At 35.2% G+C, this 18,589-nt stretch overlaps 1 protein-coding gene across 1 annotated transcript in view; it reads left to right on the top strand.

Annotated features, from left to right (window-relative positions):
- Positions 1-18,589, top strand: part of LOC149299859 (protocadherin-9-like) — an 851,540-nt gene that overhangs the window by 647,394 nt on the left and 185,557 nt on the right. Inside the window, exon 2 of the mRNA XM_089485932.1 lies at positions 2,330-2,531. Coding sequence (XP_089342058.1) covers positions 2,330-2,531 — 202 coding nt within the window. The remainder of the gene's footprint in view (positions 1-2,329; positions 2,532-18,589) is intronic.

Genomic DNA, 18,589 nt, shown 5'->3' with positions numbered 1-18,589 from the left:
GCACCAGCTGGCAGGTTTTGTATTTGTTTCCTCCTTTCTTTCATTTTTTAATCATCTCAATACACCTTGAATAGCCGTCCTGCCACAAAAGTCATATCCTTTCCCTTTTTCGGTTTTCTTATCTTTTTTTACATTTATCCAACAGTGCAAGTCATGTCCCTGTTGCTGATATAAATTAAAGTGTCACTTCAATTTCTGGGTACAACTTTATTATAGCAATTCTGCTAATTCTATCTTTAACACTTCTGCGGTGCTCGTGTTTAGTCCTCACTCATTTAGTGTACCCACACAAGGACAAGAAGGGCTTTCTTCAGATACCATTTTTTTAATCATATTATCTAATTTTCTATAAAAAAATAATAAAATATGATTAAAAAATGGAAAAACAAATCTTTTTCTCACTTTTATTTGGAAAATCTTTTACTCATCCAAAAGAGCTAATGAAAAAAACCTGCTAAATAGATTCTACTCTTTGTCCTGCGTTTAGAAATACCCAATCAAACCATTGATTTTTTTAAACTAGACACCCCTTCGGTATTTGAAATGCTTTTACTTTAACTCTTTCCATGTCAAGATTTTTGGGAAGATACAGAGCTAATTTTAGCACTTGCTCATAATAATAAGCTTCATTTTTTATTTATTTTATTATTTTTGATCTTTTTTTACATTTTGCTGGAACTGGATGGTTCCTCTGATGCCTAATTATTTGTAAATGTTACCAATTTATTTTAGCTTTTTTCCCCCCATATTTTTGTATTATTTTTTTAAATATTTTGCTAATCCCATTGTGAATAGAAAGCTGGGCTCCATTGACTTGCATGGTTGAATGCAGTACCTGTATTCAACCTGCAAGTGGTGCCAGACTTCTCTAGAGGGTCTGGAGACCCTCTGGCCAAATTTTCCAACTTGGGGTGAGTGTTCCGTGTTGCTGAATGCCTCGTTATTGACTGTTGATCGCCTCCTAAACTCTTTTAAAACGAGTGTATGGCAGATGTTGAGAGGCCCTGATGCTCATCTCAGTGTTGCTGAATGCCTCGACATCAAGGCATTACAGCAACACCATTTAAGCACCATTAAGCTTGTTTAATGAAATTATGTCATCACCTGACCGTTTTTGTGTGTTGTGTCTGGCCCGTCAGCGGATGAAACAGAAACATTCTTGGTTTATTATATTTACAGTATAGTGCTTCATTCCAAGATCGTATTTAATTTAATAGAGAAATAGAAAATATATCCTATTGTCTTTTTCTACAATTGCCTAGTAATTGACAAGCATCTTGATTCCTTCTCAATTAGCTGCTCCGTTCAAACTGGCCCACCGTGTTATGCTTGTCTGTTTAATGCCAGTGTAATATATAGAGACACAACACAGTTTTAACAAGTAGAAACTCAAATGTCCTATACAGAATGAAACATTTTTGTTTCCGTATATCTCAGATGGCTCATCTGCTGCTTAAGTTTTATTTCAAGCTATTTCTCCTGCAGACAAATCACTGTAGACAAACGCCTCTTGAAAATGCATTCACCACCTAACCTAATACTGTATGTAGATGACTTACTCTATGAAGGCTAAATAGAGGGCTTCCTTTATTGTGTCGCCCTCACACAGAAGAATGACAAACTATTTCACCTTTAATGATTGCAAAAAATAGTACACAACCATTTATAGAAACATAACATAACATAAAAATGAAATAATTTGCAAACATTTTGTCTTAGTTGTTTTAGTTAGCTATTAATAATTTTAGTTGAAGTTAAGTTTTCAGACTTGTTTTGGAATATAAAATAGGGGAAATCAGTTTTTTTGGTTTTTTTGCAATTATTATTATTAATCTCTAGAGTTACTCCCCCTTGGATTTCCAAACTTGACATTTCATAGTGTTGTCAATGGTAAGTTTCTTCCCTTTCACAGTAAACATCATGCTCTAAATATGTGTTTTAAGCAAGGATCTATTTAATTAGAAACATACTTCTGTCACCTATGTAAAACCTGTATGGTTTTTAGTTAAATATTATGTCCATATATTAATTTAGTTTACACTCTTCACATTATTAGCATCTTAAATAAAGCATTTTTTCTTGGACTATTCATGATTATGATTTTATAAGACCTAATGTTTGGAGGTCCAGAGATAACCTTTTTAAAAGATTATTGGCTAAAATAGGAGTGAATCCTATTCTACCTATTTCTTTTCTTTTTACAGTGTATGTATCCTTTGTTTTTATATATATAACTACAAACAACTCCAATTTTATTTAATAAGTAATGCGGACGAAGGCCAAAATGAAGAGCAATAACAAGTGTATCCTTCTTCGCTCTTCTTTGTAGTCCCACCGACGAGTTACATTTCACCTCCCTGATGGCTCACAAGAAAGTTGCAGTGACAGTGGTCTAGGAGACCATGAACCTGTGGGTAGTGGAACTTTGATCTCACACCCTCTCCCTCTGGTTCAGCCACAGGACGAATTCTACGACCAAGCCTCTCCTGACAAGAGGACTGAAGCTGATGGCAACTCTGACCCCAACTCTGGTGAGTCGTGCACAAAGCTTTGAATTACTGATAGCTACTAGATGAATTAAATTGTTATTATTATGTTTTCTTTTGTATATGTGGTATACCATAGTAATATGATAGGATAATAAATCAGAGAGTAAATCAGAAAAGAGGCCAACTGTCTATCGCACCTCCCAAGAGAATATGAAAAATATTTAGACACTTGGAAATTAGGTCTGTATGCTTAAATATCAGTGTAAATTATGCTAGTTTATGTTGGGCAACTTTCATGTATTTAAACAATTCCTGTGTAAAATCATTATTGATATACACAATATGATGGATTGCAACTAATAGCCGGGTGAACTTTTAAACTCTGTATACCTTGTTTTAAGCCTAAATTGGATATGTTTTCTCTAATGCACAAATTTCCAATTCAATAAATGTAGGTATTTTTATTCTGTAGTGCAACCTTTTTAAGTGTAGTTATTGGTGTTATATAAACAGTTATTCATACTTATATTATATTGTAATATATTTTGACAGTAATTTCAATGGCTTACTCCAGGGCTTTTACATTCTAACCAATTAGAATTCTACTTTCAATATGCTAAGGTCATTTCTCAGTGGTGCTCAGTATACTCTATGATAATATTTCACATACACCATAGCTAAATCTACAGTATGTTCCCAACTCTCAAGCAAAGAGGTTGACTACTGAAATATGGTCAGTTGCTTTTTGGTTGACCCAGTAGACCACAATGGTATAGTTGATCTGTTGTCTAGATATGTTTGTGCACAACTTGTAACAATTCATACTAAGAATATGATATTGTGAAGGAAATTTAATTATGCTAGATAGAGGAACCATGACTGTCGATTTATTAGCAGAGGATAGAGAATTAGTTTGCTGTACTTAACATGTGGCTTTGATAGTCTCCCCATTAAAACTTTAACTTGGTCTGAGGGACCACTTGTAGGCATATGGTGATGAGCAAGGTCTGATTACACATGGTTCTTTTTCTGCATCACTGTAATACCTGGAAATTTGTTAAGTGTTTTGCACAAACAATGGCATAACATGCTGGGACAGAATGTTGACAACTATGACTTTATTATATTAGTCTAAAAATACTTAAATACGTCAAACAAAAATGTTTGGTTTAGAATGCATTTTCCACTGATCTTTTAGAGATCTTTTTAGAGTTAAATACATGGCGGTGATACCAGTTTGCATAAAATATTTGAATCTTGTCATTTGTTTTGTCAGAATTTAGTTTTAAAAGGTTCTGCACCTTTTCTATTCATCATTGCAATTATGTTAAATGCTACTTATTTGATTATACGTGATGTTTGTTTTTCCCAGATTGAAAGCAAATTAAATTAAATATGGGCAAAAACATACATAGAAAGCAAATGTATTGTACAGACAATGAATGGATATTTATAATATGCTCAGATGATGGTTAACAAATGTTATTTCAATATTCACGTTTAGGTAGACATGGGAATGTCAGCCAGTTTTGTGGTGTGAGCCAAACCATGGCTAAGGTTGACCACAGTCTGGGCTTGACAAGCCTTGAATGTTAATTTAACTTGAATTTAGCCTTAGTCCATAATCATATGTTAATTGAAGCAGCTGAATGCAACTTCAACAAACAACACTTGGAACCTTGAATGTTCTTTCACCAATGATAATAATAACATAGTTATTCCATACAATATTTATTACATATTGTGTAAGTGTTTTGCTGTGTATGAAAAACCAATAAAATATACTGCATTTATTATTCCGTTTACTGTTCCCTTCAGTTTCCTACCCAATATACATTATAAGCCTTTTACCAATACTTATATTTGCTTCTGAGCTTGATGACCTTCCAATATTTGTTGATTCTTTTTTACAGATGTTCATGTCATAATTTACTTATTTTTATGTAAACCAAACGTGCTTATAAACCCCCCAAAAAATAACATTTTAATTAAATGTTAAAATACATGTATTTGAACAACACTTGCATTTTCCACCAATGACAATTTTTGCCCTAGACTAACTAAGCCTAGGTCTAAGATGTCAAGGTCAAGATATGATGTTAGGTACTATCCTTAGTGTTCTAATGAGGATGATTGGGGGGGTGTCAAGGAGTTTTGTATTAGCATAATTTTGATAGTTCTTCAATCTCAAAAACAGCTGACTAATGTTTTGAAGGATATGTGGCTTAAAAAATAATAAACAAAGATTGCTCTTTATTCATTAAAATATGAAAACAAAGAAAAATACATCAATACGAGAGAATGATTAATATTGTTTGTTGGTAAAGTTTAAATATTGATGTTTAGGAGACTCTGTATCCTAACTGTAGTTTATTCATATATTTCATTTGCCAAATAAATAAATAGCTATTCATATTTGAATGCCTGTAACAAAGCTGATGGATGACAACACCTTCAATTAGGCAGCAAATCATCTCAAAGGAGACATTTGCGATATTAAAACACTTATAATAAGGATACATCACAGTGAAACCCAATTTTCCAGAGCAACTGTGCATACAATCAGTTACTCACCAGGCACACTTTGTCTTGGAGTACAAAATCTCTGGATTGTACACAGTCTAATGATGAATGAATGTATTCAGAATCAATGGTTATATTTTGTTAGTGTTAAATCCTGATGTGTGTCACCATCCTATTAAAAGAGACTGCACTTGAAGAGGCACAATTAGATTTTCCCACTAACCTAATGAAGAAAGAGATGAAAAGAGATGAAGCAAATAAATGTACATTGTTAAAGACTTTGCTAACTTTAGCTCTGTTATTATTTAATTTTTTAGCAAGTTGGAAAGAACTATAAAAGAAAAAAAGTAGGATAAATGATTATGAAAAAAAATAACCAATCACATTTAATGTTTGAGTGCCGGGGGACGGGGCACATTATTCCATGCTAGGAATCAAGCCAGTTGTTGATTATTAAAATATGCATATCAAGGAATTTCCCAGGGGAGGCTACTCAGAGCTCTCCTTCTGGGTAGCACTTTGTGAAGGGACAGGGCTGGCCATCTGCGGAGGCATGGATAGCTGAACACAGAAGCGGGGCTAGATCCAGACAGATTTGAATGGGTCAGGAGTGGGAGCGCAAATGGGCATAACCAAGCAACATGCCCCTGACCAAAGAAAAAAGGACCCATGGGTCTGATACCCATGGAAGCAGCACACACCAACACACCCAGAGACCCTGAGGCAAACCCGGAGAAATCCTAGGTCTGGGAATATGATGGAGCTTAGTTAATATAGTTTTATAGTTATAGTAAAATATGAGTTTAACATAATAATAATAATAATAATAATTGTTATTATTATTATTACGTAAAATATGATTACCTAAAATGCTGCCCATGCTTTATATAGTGCCTTTCTTAGTTCTCATCATTTTACATAAACTTATTTTATACTTTTCTCCATAAAAAGTTCAGTAATCGAGCAGAACAATTAACATAGTATATATAGTAAGATGAAATTGTTCTCATATAGTTCAGTGTTTTGTACAAAAATGCCTTACAGCCATTCTAGTTTATATTCATGCCCATATTAATGATTCTGCATTTGCTCTTCAGGGAGAGGTGAAAATAAAAGGCACACACATATGCCTGGAAACTTAGCATGGTGTTGTCTTCAAAGAACAGTTGCTTGAAAACACTTGCTACTTCACTGGCAACCCAGTCAAGCAGTTGTACTGCTAGATGTTCACGTTTAAAAATAACATTTTAATGTTCAATTTTAAGCCTCCCAGAACAATCAGCCCTTAAGAAGCAATACAAGCAATGCAGCATCAGCGCACATAAGAGTAACATTCATGATATATTACAGAAAATGCCATTTTTTTTTCTGTCTACCACTGTTTTCTCCCGTCTTATTAAAAAACAGTTGTGTACATTTCAGGTATCACATTTAATAACAGTGCATTGTAATGAACTGCACACGTATCACAATTAATGGTGTTAGAACAATATATATCGTCTTCCAAGTTCTTGCAGATAATGAAAAAAAAACCAACATAGCTCTTGGTTGTGTCGTGTGAAACAATATTCACTCTGCAGGGCACAGGAAAGCCATTGGGGCTTCAGTTAATATTTTTTCAAAAAAGTACTTAAAAGGTCAAATCTTGAAATTCTGTCTGTTCCAGTGGCATGGATGGTGTGATACTGTGTTCATTATTGAACCCAAACTTAAACTGGAAAAGTATTAGGAAAATGTGCACACCCAACCCTAGGCCACACAGCAACTTTGTTGTCCCACACCATTCCACTCCATGTGTTTTTTCTATACTTAGAATGCTGATATAGTCATAGATCTTTTGTACATGGCCCCCTGTGGAGGCTTCCACTGCATGGGTGTTAGGTACCATAAAGGTTTCTATATATTGAGGTCACTTTCTGGGTGTAACGGTCATCATGCCCTCTAGTCCAGGCACCCCATGCAGCTTCCTGACTTGACCAATATTCACTTCTTATTCTCTCTTGATATAACATAATGGAATATATAAAACAGAGATTATATAATAATGACGTTTAGGTGTTGATCAAAACAAACCGGTATTATACAAAAATGAAATGTACATACTTTTTATCAAACGGCTTATTATTTTACTGGCAAAAATTTAATTATGATAGTTTCATGCTTTTGTGACAACCCACTTTCTGCTGTTTGATAATATATTACTCACACAGAAAACGTATAAAATGCAGTGCCTTTTCTCCTATTCCCCAGGGCACTTTGGCTAGGATTAGAGAATGTGGATTGGGGAGAATCTCTTTCTGCAGCTAAAGCCATTATCTATTGTACTTTATGACACTTCCTGTTCACCATTTAATTATCTGTGTTTAAACTATATAAAAAATAAAAATAAATAACCAAAAGAAACATGTCTCCCCTGCATCACTTATCAATGGGTCAAAGGGGTCAATGATGCCCTTCTTGGCTAATAAGGGATACAGGAGGTACCTGTTTCTTTTGAGTACTAATTTTCATTTTTTTATATAGTTTAATTGTATTTGTTATCTACTGACGGAGGTTTGGTGACTCATGGTCCGTTAGGGGAGACTGCGTTAAAATCCTACTTTCAGCATGTGTAGAAAGTTGTCACTCCATGAGTTACCAGATATTTGCCTTGTATGTATATATATAAGGGAAAGAACAAAATGGAAACTCTCTAATACAGTACAAGAGAAAATAACAAAGGTAGTTTTTTATGCTACAACTAGAAAGGAAAAAAATAATGAATACGCTACTGTATATACGAATGTGTATGAAAAAGAACCAGGAATAATCAGGCAACCTGTGACAAACTGTGTATAGAATCAAATGGAAATATCTGAAATAAAAATGGTGAGAAACTTTTAAATACAAATGTAAAACTGCTTATATAAAGCCGTGTGTTTCTACATTGAAGCTAAATGTATTTGAAGTATAGCAACTTTTGACGCTGTTGTTCCACTCCTGGATATGCTCAGAGAGGCCTTGAACATAGTTTCCATGGTAATGGTCAGCCAGACCTATTGTATATCAATAATTCTCTGCTGAAGTATTTAATAACAGCTTCCATTTAAAATGTTTACAGCTTGAAATGCTTATTTAAGTTACAATATTTAGAAGAAAGAGATTCATATTTTATTTAACATATGCAACACATAAGCACCATCGCTTATTATTAAATGTAAAAATACAGCAATGTTAGGTACAGAATCAAACTTTGTCAGTAGTCTTTGAAAGAATGTTTTAAAGTAAACAAGCGTAATGCATGGTTTTCTTTTGACATTTACATGTTTTTCAGCACTTTCAGTCCTTCAGAATTACACCCTGCATTGCACAGAAAACCCATTTTGTGAATGCTTTGGTTTTATTATTGAATTAATTGAAGTCTCCCTCCCTTTGCTGTGCATAGCCTTTTTTTCTCACAAATACACTATATCTTGACCCCTTTGTTTAATTCAGAAATCTAGTTTTCCAGGTTACCATGTTGAGGGCACTAGCAGAATGCGCTTAGGTTTGCCAGCTATAAGGGGTAAATCTTTGCGGTGGCTAAATAGCTCACTCAAACAGGGACAAGAAGCAAATTTGGGACTTCTCATGGTCCCATAAAATAGAATGGGATTTGCTACCTAAATAAATATATTTTTTCTAGAAGCTAATGGTGATTGTTTTTTAGCCAACAATGTCGTGAATATAAGGTCCACCAGCTTCTTATCTTATTAGCTGGTCAAGATAAAATAGACAAGGCACAGATGAACACTACATACTAAGTAATGTTTTAATTCCATACAAACAAAACTGTAACAATAATTTAATCCTTATTTATTTAGATCTCCCTTTAATATAAAGCAGATTAGGCATTTGCCTAGAGGGCCATTTTCAGGAGTCCTAAGAGAGAATGATTTGCTTAGTTGTTTCACCACCTACTTTGAGCCCGACGTGCACCATTTTTACCATTCTCTTGGAGTTTAACTGAGAAAGTCCTGCACTCTTGGCTGGTTTTATTAGTAGCACATCTATACCCTATTTTGAATTTGCACTGAGCTCCTTTATCTAACCCAGCAACTGTCTCTACAGTAGGTATCCCACTAGCCAAGACGTTATTTACATATTCCTTTGGAGACACCACCCAGTTTGACCATATGTTCTAGACCTTGTCTTCCAAAGCTTTTGTTCTAGTTGGTTATGGGTGCCTGTGATGAATTCCACCCCTAACTATAATATATAAAATATATTACAATAGGGTAGTCATTTGCCTTTAATGTTATATGGAGATTTTCTGTTCAGTCAACGTATTCAATAATATTTTATATGTTTTCCGAGCTAATGCGCAATGAAGCAATGTAAAGTACAAGAGGAATAGGAAATAAACTTTATGAGTGGATGAGGTAAGAAATATGTACAAGTAGTATTGTTAAAAAAAAAATTACATTAGGAGGTTAAATTACCAAAGAACACATTGAATACATTTCAACTATGCATAAAGATAGTCAAGGCTGGTACGTTTTTCTTGCAAACAAAGCCAAGTTAGCCTTGTAGTCGAATCAGTTATATTCAATTCACAAAATGTGATTAACAGGAACTGGAAGAACTCAGTGGGGTTTGAATTTTATAATACATAGTAAGTCAGAATACATGTTTTAGCTTGTGGAAACACATCTGTAAATCACTGCTTACTGAATGCATGTTACCTTGCATAATTACCCTACAAATCAGCTTGTATGTTCATTCATTTACAAGTTGCTTGCAAGTATATTGACACCTAGGTCCATCTAATACACCCAAAGGCTGTAACCTGTAGATTTAAAAAGATGTCTTACCTTTAGGCCACCCAGTGTTTTTAAATGATAACCTTTAGTTCTACCTTTAACCCTAGAAAGATGGCAAAGTCAAATATACCTTGCCCGAAGGTAGCTGAATGTAACATGGTTGAAGCACAGGCACTTGTTTGTTCGTCCTAGTGGCCCTAAGTGCTTGTGCAGTGCATCATCCAAACAGAGAATACGGGGTGACGGAGGCAGCCATTGCCCCTCAAGGTTAGGAAAGGGTCTGGGGAAATTGTTTTTAAGAATGTATTTTTTTTTTAATCTATTTTAATTATTTTGTTTCATGTATAGATGCTGGCGGCGGTGGGTAGGTGACCAGCATTTGCAACGTGCAAACAAATAGTTAGTGAATCTGTAGCTTTTTCATTTCATATCAACTTGAGTCTTGCAGTTGTATTTTTGTAAATCTGTTGTTAATCTGCAAAAGTGAGTTGAATGAGAATTGGTGAATTGGTTTTAATCGAGCTTCACATATTTCTGTAATCTTGGTAGAATAATTGTGACACAAACACTGAATATATATAAATCCCTGAAAAAAGCACCTCAGAATATATGAGGTAAAATCAGTACCATTGTTTATACTTCTATGAACCCCTTTTCAATGTGTATTTGGTATTACTTTCTACTCAAGTGAGCATTTAGAAAATTAATTAAGTGGACACAAGCACAAAAAAAGTTTTAGTTAATCATTTTCAATTTAATCTCATCCTTCATTGAGTTTAAATTTAAAAAGAAAACTCCTTAGTCTTAGTTTTCTTTTTTAATTTAAATACTTGCCCTCTATCTGTTTTAATCCTGTATCCTTTGCCAGATTTCCGTTGTGCTGGATGTGTTCCAGCAATCTGTTTGCTCTGCGATGCCCTCTAATATACCGCAGTTTGGGTAAGTGAAGGTGGTACATTGCGGCATTATATATATAACAAAAACAAGGCAGTGAAAATGTGTCATTCTAATATTAAAAGGAAGCAGTGGCTATATTTTACATATCCATGTACATATTTTATTTTCTGATATAACCTAATCTAAGAAAGTTTTGAAAAAGTTAACATACAGTAAACAATACTCATTTGCTTTCCCCATAGTACTAGTTGTAAAAATCTCTCGGTTAAGTATGACAATATATAGGGTACCATCAACTGTTTTAACACAAGGAGACTAGAACACGGTAGTGTATTTATGGGAGTCTCTGCCCTAAGCCTAGCTCACAAGACTTCTCCTAGCTATCCCCAAGACCTAGCACACCCTTTTCTCTCTGTTCCAAGGAATGTGACATCATGTTCCAAGACCGCTGCTTAAGGATATGAGGGTCATTGGGGAGGGTGGTATGAGAGGCAGTGGGGAGGGTGGTATGAGGGCCAGTGGGGAGGGTGGTACAAGGGCTGCTCTGGCTAGACACAGACCTCTGAAATACAAATAGGCCAGCTACAAGGGAGATCTATAACTGGCTCACTAAGTAAGTGGCACCAGGGAGCGTCCTGCTGATCTGCGTGGCACATACCACCCAGAAGTCAATCAAAAGGTAGTAGATTTAATAATTTAATACATTAAAAAAACATTGTTTTTCAGGCATGTATTTCACATTTAGGCATCATGTAGTAGTGTGCCTCTTGATTAGCCCTAGATGCATAAGGTTTCAGTCCACATACAGACATTTTTTAGTGCTGCATGAGGGTAGCTTCCTGGTGTACGGTAATTTATTCTATTGTGCTAATTACTTTTACACTTTACAACATATTTTCAATTATATAGTATTTGATACCTGAGGCGTATTTACCTTGTTTGCTGTTGTAGGCCTTACCCAGGGCTCTGCGCTCGGCGGCCCCCTACATGGCAGTCATCCTCACTGCAGTGGGAAATGCAGCATAACTTTTCATGAAAAAATACTATATATCACAGGGAACCGAGTAACCTATATTAAAAATATAATTGTGTATTATAGTTTATGTCAATATTTATAGTATTTTTATAGGAGGCACCCTGGAGGTTCTGTTAATCCTGCTGTCTGTATGGAACTGAACATCGCACATGAAATATAGTTAAAGACATAATTCCTTATCTTTGTTGGGAGTACCAAAAGGACCACATTTTCATATGTTACCTATTTGCTTTATCAATATGTATTTGTATTTATCTCATGTGCTCTTGCATGCTTCACTCATAGTCAAGATATAAATAGAACATTCTAGAAGGTGATAACGATTAGCTTAAAGCAAAACAAAATACACTATAACCTTTGGAACAACAGATTGTAGAAGCTAATCTAATATTATGTATATGTTCTTAAGAGAAAAATGAAATGCAATTTTACAATTTAGACTTCGGGCGCTCTTTTATGTTCAATGATTAAAAGCTTTTGTGTTTCACAAAAGTAATAATCTCAAACATTTACTATTAATATAAAATATAAAGTGTTTGTGATTTAAAATCTGTATCCTGTTTTGTCCAAACATCTTGAGGGTATTATTTTAAAATGTCTGTAACAAAATTATAAACAGCTTTAAGCCTGAGAGGATAAAAAGTGGCATAATTGAAAGATTTTGTGACTTCTCCTTGGTTATAATTTTGCTATGTTAAAAGTGATACCATCAAAAATGTCAAGAATTTGGGATTACATCTAAAACAAAATCTGAAGCGTTTCTCTGTTAATAATATGTATAATTATTATTGAATTATTAGGTAATGTTTGGGACAAGCACTACTTGAGGATTACCTTGCATTGCTATTATCAAGTATCAAGTTTGTACATTTTTGGCATTGGAGTTTAGCTTGACCATAAGTAGGTTCTGTGCGCCTCCTAGTGATGAACTTGGTAAATTCACTGTTTCTAAATAAGCTTTGTTGGATTATATTGTAGCTTCAAGCAATGAGAAGTGCTTCATTCTTCATCACAGATTGAAAGGACTAGCATATATTTAATTGTAGTATTATAGTGTTCCTTATACCCAAAGGACATAGCCTTGCTATGTATTATTGATTACAATACACAAAACAGTAAATATTTTTAAAAAAAAATGGAAATTTACTTTCAATAATTTCCTGCGACATTTTGACAAACAGAACATGTGAAGGGTATGTTCCACTCAGTATTACATGCAGTAGTAAATAAAATTCCAGATTTAGATTAAGTAATGCCCGATAAATATTTTTAAACCGGAAGCTGTATTAAGACAAGGATGTGATTCATTTTCATTTGTATAGGCGAGGAAGAATTACCCATTTATAGTTTGTTTCAGCAAGGCCATCCTAACATTTCTGTTTTTGTAGGTCCAAATTGTTATGTGATGCACTGTTCTTATGTCCTGCTTGCCAATTGTACTATGCTTCAGAAAATGCTAGTGCCATATAAACCAAGACATAATAATAATAATAATAATAATAATAGTTATATATTGTCGGCCTTAACCTGATGATAGGAAACCAAAGATGTCCGAAGACTTCAAACTTATCACCACGGATGATAATGCAACTGCAATATTTTTTTTTTTAAAGAAATATGGATTGCAGATTACTCTTTATTACTCTATAGGTTTATGTGTTTCTTGCTGGCTATATGCATATGTGTAATTTGGTGAGGCACAGTCAACATAGCTGCTGTTTTTCCAATTTTTACATGTATATATATATATATATATATATATATATATATATATATATATATATATATATATAGACACACATACACATATATTCACTGTAAACTGTAGTAACTTAACATCAATTAAGAAGTAGCCACCATGAAACATGCCTGTACAATGTATCATTCCGTGAGCATTTTCAAAGCACTAGCAGCATTTGGGACCACACATGTATTTTATATCAGATTTCACAGAGCTCTTTTTAAGGTTAACTCTGTGACATAGGTCCATAAATAAGTATTCTAAGTGTAATGTTTGTTGATATCAACAAATTCTATTTTTGGTTTAAAAAAAATTAAATACCAACAAATTACACTAATTACACTAATGGACCAACTGACCCAACCAGTAAAAAGCTTACTTACACATTATAACTTTTAATCCTCATTTCATTTCTTGAATATCTCATAATTTTATATATCTTGAGTGATACTTTTTCAATGTTGTCTAGCATGTCACTGATTTTCATGTTTTTTTAATCATCATCAATGATCTATTCTAGGAGCTCTACATTTGCTATTTTGTCCTTATTCATTTGGATTGAGCAAGAACATATTTTTCAATTTCACTGCATTGTTACCATCTCCTTAATTTTGGAGGATAAGAGCTCTGCTCATATAGTATGCTTGGATGGAAGATCTAAAAAATATTTAAAATGAAACCGTAGAACCATCACAATGACACCTAAAGAATCCTAGTGTGATCCAACTGCATGAATTCATGATAAGTTAGCTGATCATCGCATAATAGATTGTCACAGCTCCTTGTGTGACATTTAACATGAATTAATCTAAATGTTCAATTAATTAGCAGTCTCAATCTTACATCTGCTTTTGTTAAAATAGTTTGTCAGATATATAATACATTCTGTCAGCATTTGGTAGATGGGTACTTTTGATATTTACTTATTTATTGAAACAAATCAGTTTCTTAAATTGTTGTTATAGATTATAAATATAGTACCTGAATCCATTTCTGTTGGACAACTTTGTGCTTCCATCTCATGTTTCTTAAAAGATGAAAAACTAGAGTAAAATGTATTAAAAATAATTTTATAGGCTTTTCATTTGCTCTGTAACCTAGTGAAGCCCCTCTAGAAGACTTCATTGGAGCAAATCTGCAACTTGATTTGTGATATCCTGTCATTATAAAAAAAACTTTCCTAAACTGATGTTTCTATAGACAGTCTTCTGCATACTTAGGGAATTACTTATTTTTCTGTATATATAATATATAATTTTTTATACTATGTATGCTTTTTATGCTTTATATGATATATTGTATAATGAACAAAATCGATTTCATTAATTATTTTTTTTGAAAATTCTTTCAGTATCAAATGAATCAAGTCAGACTTCAGTCCCCCCAAAAATTGCATTTGTAATGCTCAGACCTTGCTTTGTTCCTTTTGTATAATTCCATTCTGTTAAATGCTGGGAAATCATGGTATCAAAGAGACAAGAAAAGTCTCTCTGATATTTAAATCCCATGTACTGCATATTTTTCTTTTGCACTTAACTTGGTACTTTAAATAATTGAATTTTAATATGAAAGTATACCGCTATATAACCACATTAATAAAAGAAATATGCATACAATTTCACTGCTGTTAAACTCAGGTGAAACACTGTGACACACTGTGAGACAAAATAGTACGAAGCCCATTTGTAACACCATGAAATAGGTTTTCTACTTGCAGTTTTAAAAGGAATACCATATTGTCCCGATTATAGGCTGCACTTTTCCCCTTAATTTAAATGTTTAAATTAAGGGTACGTCCTATAATCGAGGTTTAGATATTTTCAATATCCCCCTACCATATCTGCAGACTGCTTCCGTGCCTCTGTCTTTTTTCATGTGGCTTCACTTCTTCTCTTGTATCTTCTTGTTTTGTCTTATTTCTTCCTTCTTCTTCTTCCTCCTGGCACACTTCTGTAAAATGGTACAACCAAACTCTCGATTGGAGGAACAAGGGAGAGGCTGTCCCCATGACTCCGCTCTTTTGTGGAGAAGCCCCAATATTCCAGATTCACAAAGAAATAGACGTGTTTTCACACCTCTCTTTCTCTGAAAATCTGTCTGCAATATCATGGCTTCTTATTAACACTATGGAGGACCATGGAAAGTCAGCATGGCCTCCATAGGTGATTTCCACCCAGACCCTTTATAAGTGGAAGCCAGGATATGATATCATATACTAGTGCTCAGCAGTAAGGATGGCAGTGCAGAGGAGGGCAGCTGATGACATTGCCTTGTTATGTCATCCACTGAAGGTTGCAGGTTTTAATAGTAACAGTGGTATAATAAATTGTAGGCTTTAGCTACAAAGTACATTAAATATACATTTGCAGAGTTCATACAGTATATTTCTATTCTAGAGAGGGAGTTATTGCTGACAAAGGAGCCTACCATATTAAGATATTTTGTAGTGTCCATTATTAAATAGTATTCAGTCACAGAAACAGTACACAGAAGGTAAAGTATTCATTAAAAAGAAGTACGCATATGAAATACTTCAGCATGAGAGATATCCTGCCGAAAATACAAAAGGGTAATTTTTCCCATTTTAGCTTTGGCATTACAACTAACATTTTCTGAATGGAGTGAATTGCTACCATATTGGGTTCTGCCTGTTTCAATTAAGACATATTATGTTGAACGGTTGCATTAACCTTAGTCTTTCTATGAACCTGAAATAAAATGAATAGCTAGCTGTGAAGAGATTCCAGTGCTTCAAAATTGTTCTGCTACACATGAATGGAACGGGTCAAAGAACATTCACAGGATCTTCTTACAACTGTATCATTATACATTAGAAGTAAAGATTTTCATTTTTTTTTTGCTTAGTAAAACGTATGTAACCATTATTATTGTCCAACAGGCAAATAAGCATACCGTGTTCCTTAATGTTATATTTGCTCTGATATAATGTAACTAAACCTAACATATACAGTTCTTGTTTTGATTAAATACGGAATAGTATGCTAGGGATAGCCCTCACTATAGGCTAACAAGATAGCAGTTTGCAGAAAAGAAAAACAATTGAATTCCCAATAGGAATGTTTGATTTAGGTACATGAAAGAGGTATGAGGAGTTATTGAATTTATTTTGTTTTGTAGTTTGAAGAGTTATCATTTTCTTATTTGTAAATAACTTAACTATTTCATGTCCATTGCCGGGATCTCTTCGGGTTAGACCTGAAGTCTCCAAACAAAGCACTGCTTACCTGGGCTTCTGGGCCACTTTCCTCTACTCCTGACTACTTCGTCTCCTAGTGCTCCTACATAGAGCTGTATACGAGTAGCCTTATGTGCCATTAGCCCTGCCCCTGTGAAGATCCCAGCTGTAGTGTATGTATACACACACTTATATAATGCTTAAGCTATTATAAATTAGTAAACAATTCATAGTCAGTCTCATTGCACAGATCAGATTACTTACTTGTGAAAGTAGTTTACTTGAGCATAGCTGGTGTCATACGTATCTTTATACAAAAGTAAACCTTATTGTGTATTGCACAAAAAATATTATTAATAAAATTGTTGCTAACATAGATGATAGTGCTTGACAGATGTATAGTCTTACTTTCTTTCCATACACTTCCTCCGGTCTGAGTGGCTCCCTGTAGTGGAGATTCCTCTCTGACTCGAAAATCTACACCACTGTTCTGTAATGAGCGTCATCAGGTTTTATGTTGCCTTCAGTACACCACCTCTCCAGAGTAAAGAAATTGTCAGTACAACCTCATTTTATACATGACAGTAGAATTTCTGCCGGTCGTAAACACTATGTTGTATTATGCTTTTGTGGTGGTTGTAAACATTGTTCCATTATTTTGCACATATATCCTTATGAAAACAGTACTGTAGACATGTCTATGCATGCTACTAAAAGTACAATCTCCGGTGGCATTAAATTGTGTATCTGATGAGATCCAAGACTTGTCCTTATTTTTCTATTTGCAAAGGCTTTAAGGAAGATATTTTAGTACCCATGTGAAAACATAACATGTTTACAATGTGTAAAATAATGAAAGATGAAGGCAACAATCAAATCAACAATGTGATCATATGGCATTCTTTTTCAGGGAGCGTTCCTGCTGATCTTTCCAAGTCATTTTTCCCATTATAGATATGGTGGGATGTACTTAAAAGGATGAAACAAACACATAAACTTGGTGTTAAATTTAACTAGTTAAATGCCTAAATTGTGCAATATCATCTGAATCAGGGTAGGCATTATTGACATGTTAGCAGCAAATAAATTACCCATGTAAAAACACCAAACCTTATTGGCTTTGTCTAACTTTGCATACTGTATAAACCTCCAACAACCTACCAGGGGAGAAATATTTTAAACATTAGCTCTGACTAGTGTCTAGTGTTCAGGGCCGGCCCAAGGCAAAATGCCGCCTGGGGCGAATTTTTAAATGCCGCCCCCCCTTATCTACCCTTCCTCTCCCTCCGTCCCTGCCGCCCCCCACCATTATCTACCCTTCCTCTCCCTCCGCCCCCCCCCATTATCTACCCTTCCTCTCCCTCCGTCCCCCCCCCTTGTACTTACCTTTCAGCAGTCCTGCGGCGAGTCTCCCTGTTCGGTCTCGGTGCCGGCTTGTAATGCTGAGCGCCGGAAATCTTCCGGCACTCAGCATTACAAGCCAACACCGAGACCGAACAGGGAGACTCGCCGCAGAGGAGAGAGAGAGGGGCGCCGAGCGGGTACTGACAGCTTGGTAAGCGAAAACCACTCGGCGCCCCTTTCTCTCTTTCGCTTTTAAAAAAAAAAAAAGGGCTTGGGGCGGCAAAGTGCCGCCCCTTCAAAAGTGCCGCCTGGAACGATTGCCCCACTTGGCTCCATTGTCGGGCCGGCCCTGCTAGTGTTAAACAATAACCTCTTCCTCCCTTGAAATGTACATTTCTCCTATACTTTCTTTTCATTTACATATTTAGTCTGTCAGACCCGGCGGGGACCACCTACCTCGCTGCGGGGTCCTTCCGCCCGGACCACGATCCCCGTCGGACGGCCTCCTCGCGAAATGGCCGCACGGTCCCAGGACCGTGCGCCACGCCGAGTCTCGGGTCCCGCGTCGCGGGAACCGTCAGG

Source organism: Sceloporus occidentalis, unplaced genomic scaffold (genome assembly GCF_023333645.1).
Source record: "Sceloporus occidentalis isolate IW3139 unplaced genomic scaffold, rSceOcc1.0.p SCAF_27, whole genome shotgun sequence".
NCBI lineage: Eukaryota > Metazoa > Chordata > Lepidosauria > Squamata > Phrynosomatidae > Sceloporus > Sceloporus occidentalis.
Note: the sequence above shows the minus strand (reverse complement) of the source record. Positions and strands in the feature narration are given on the sequence as shown.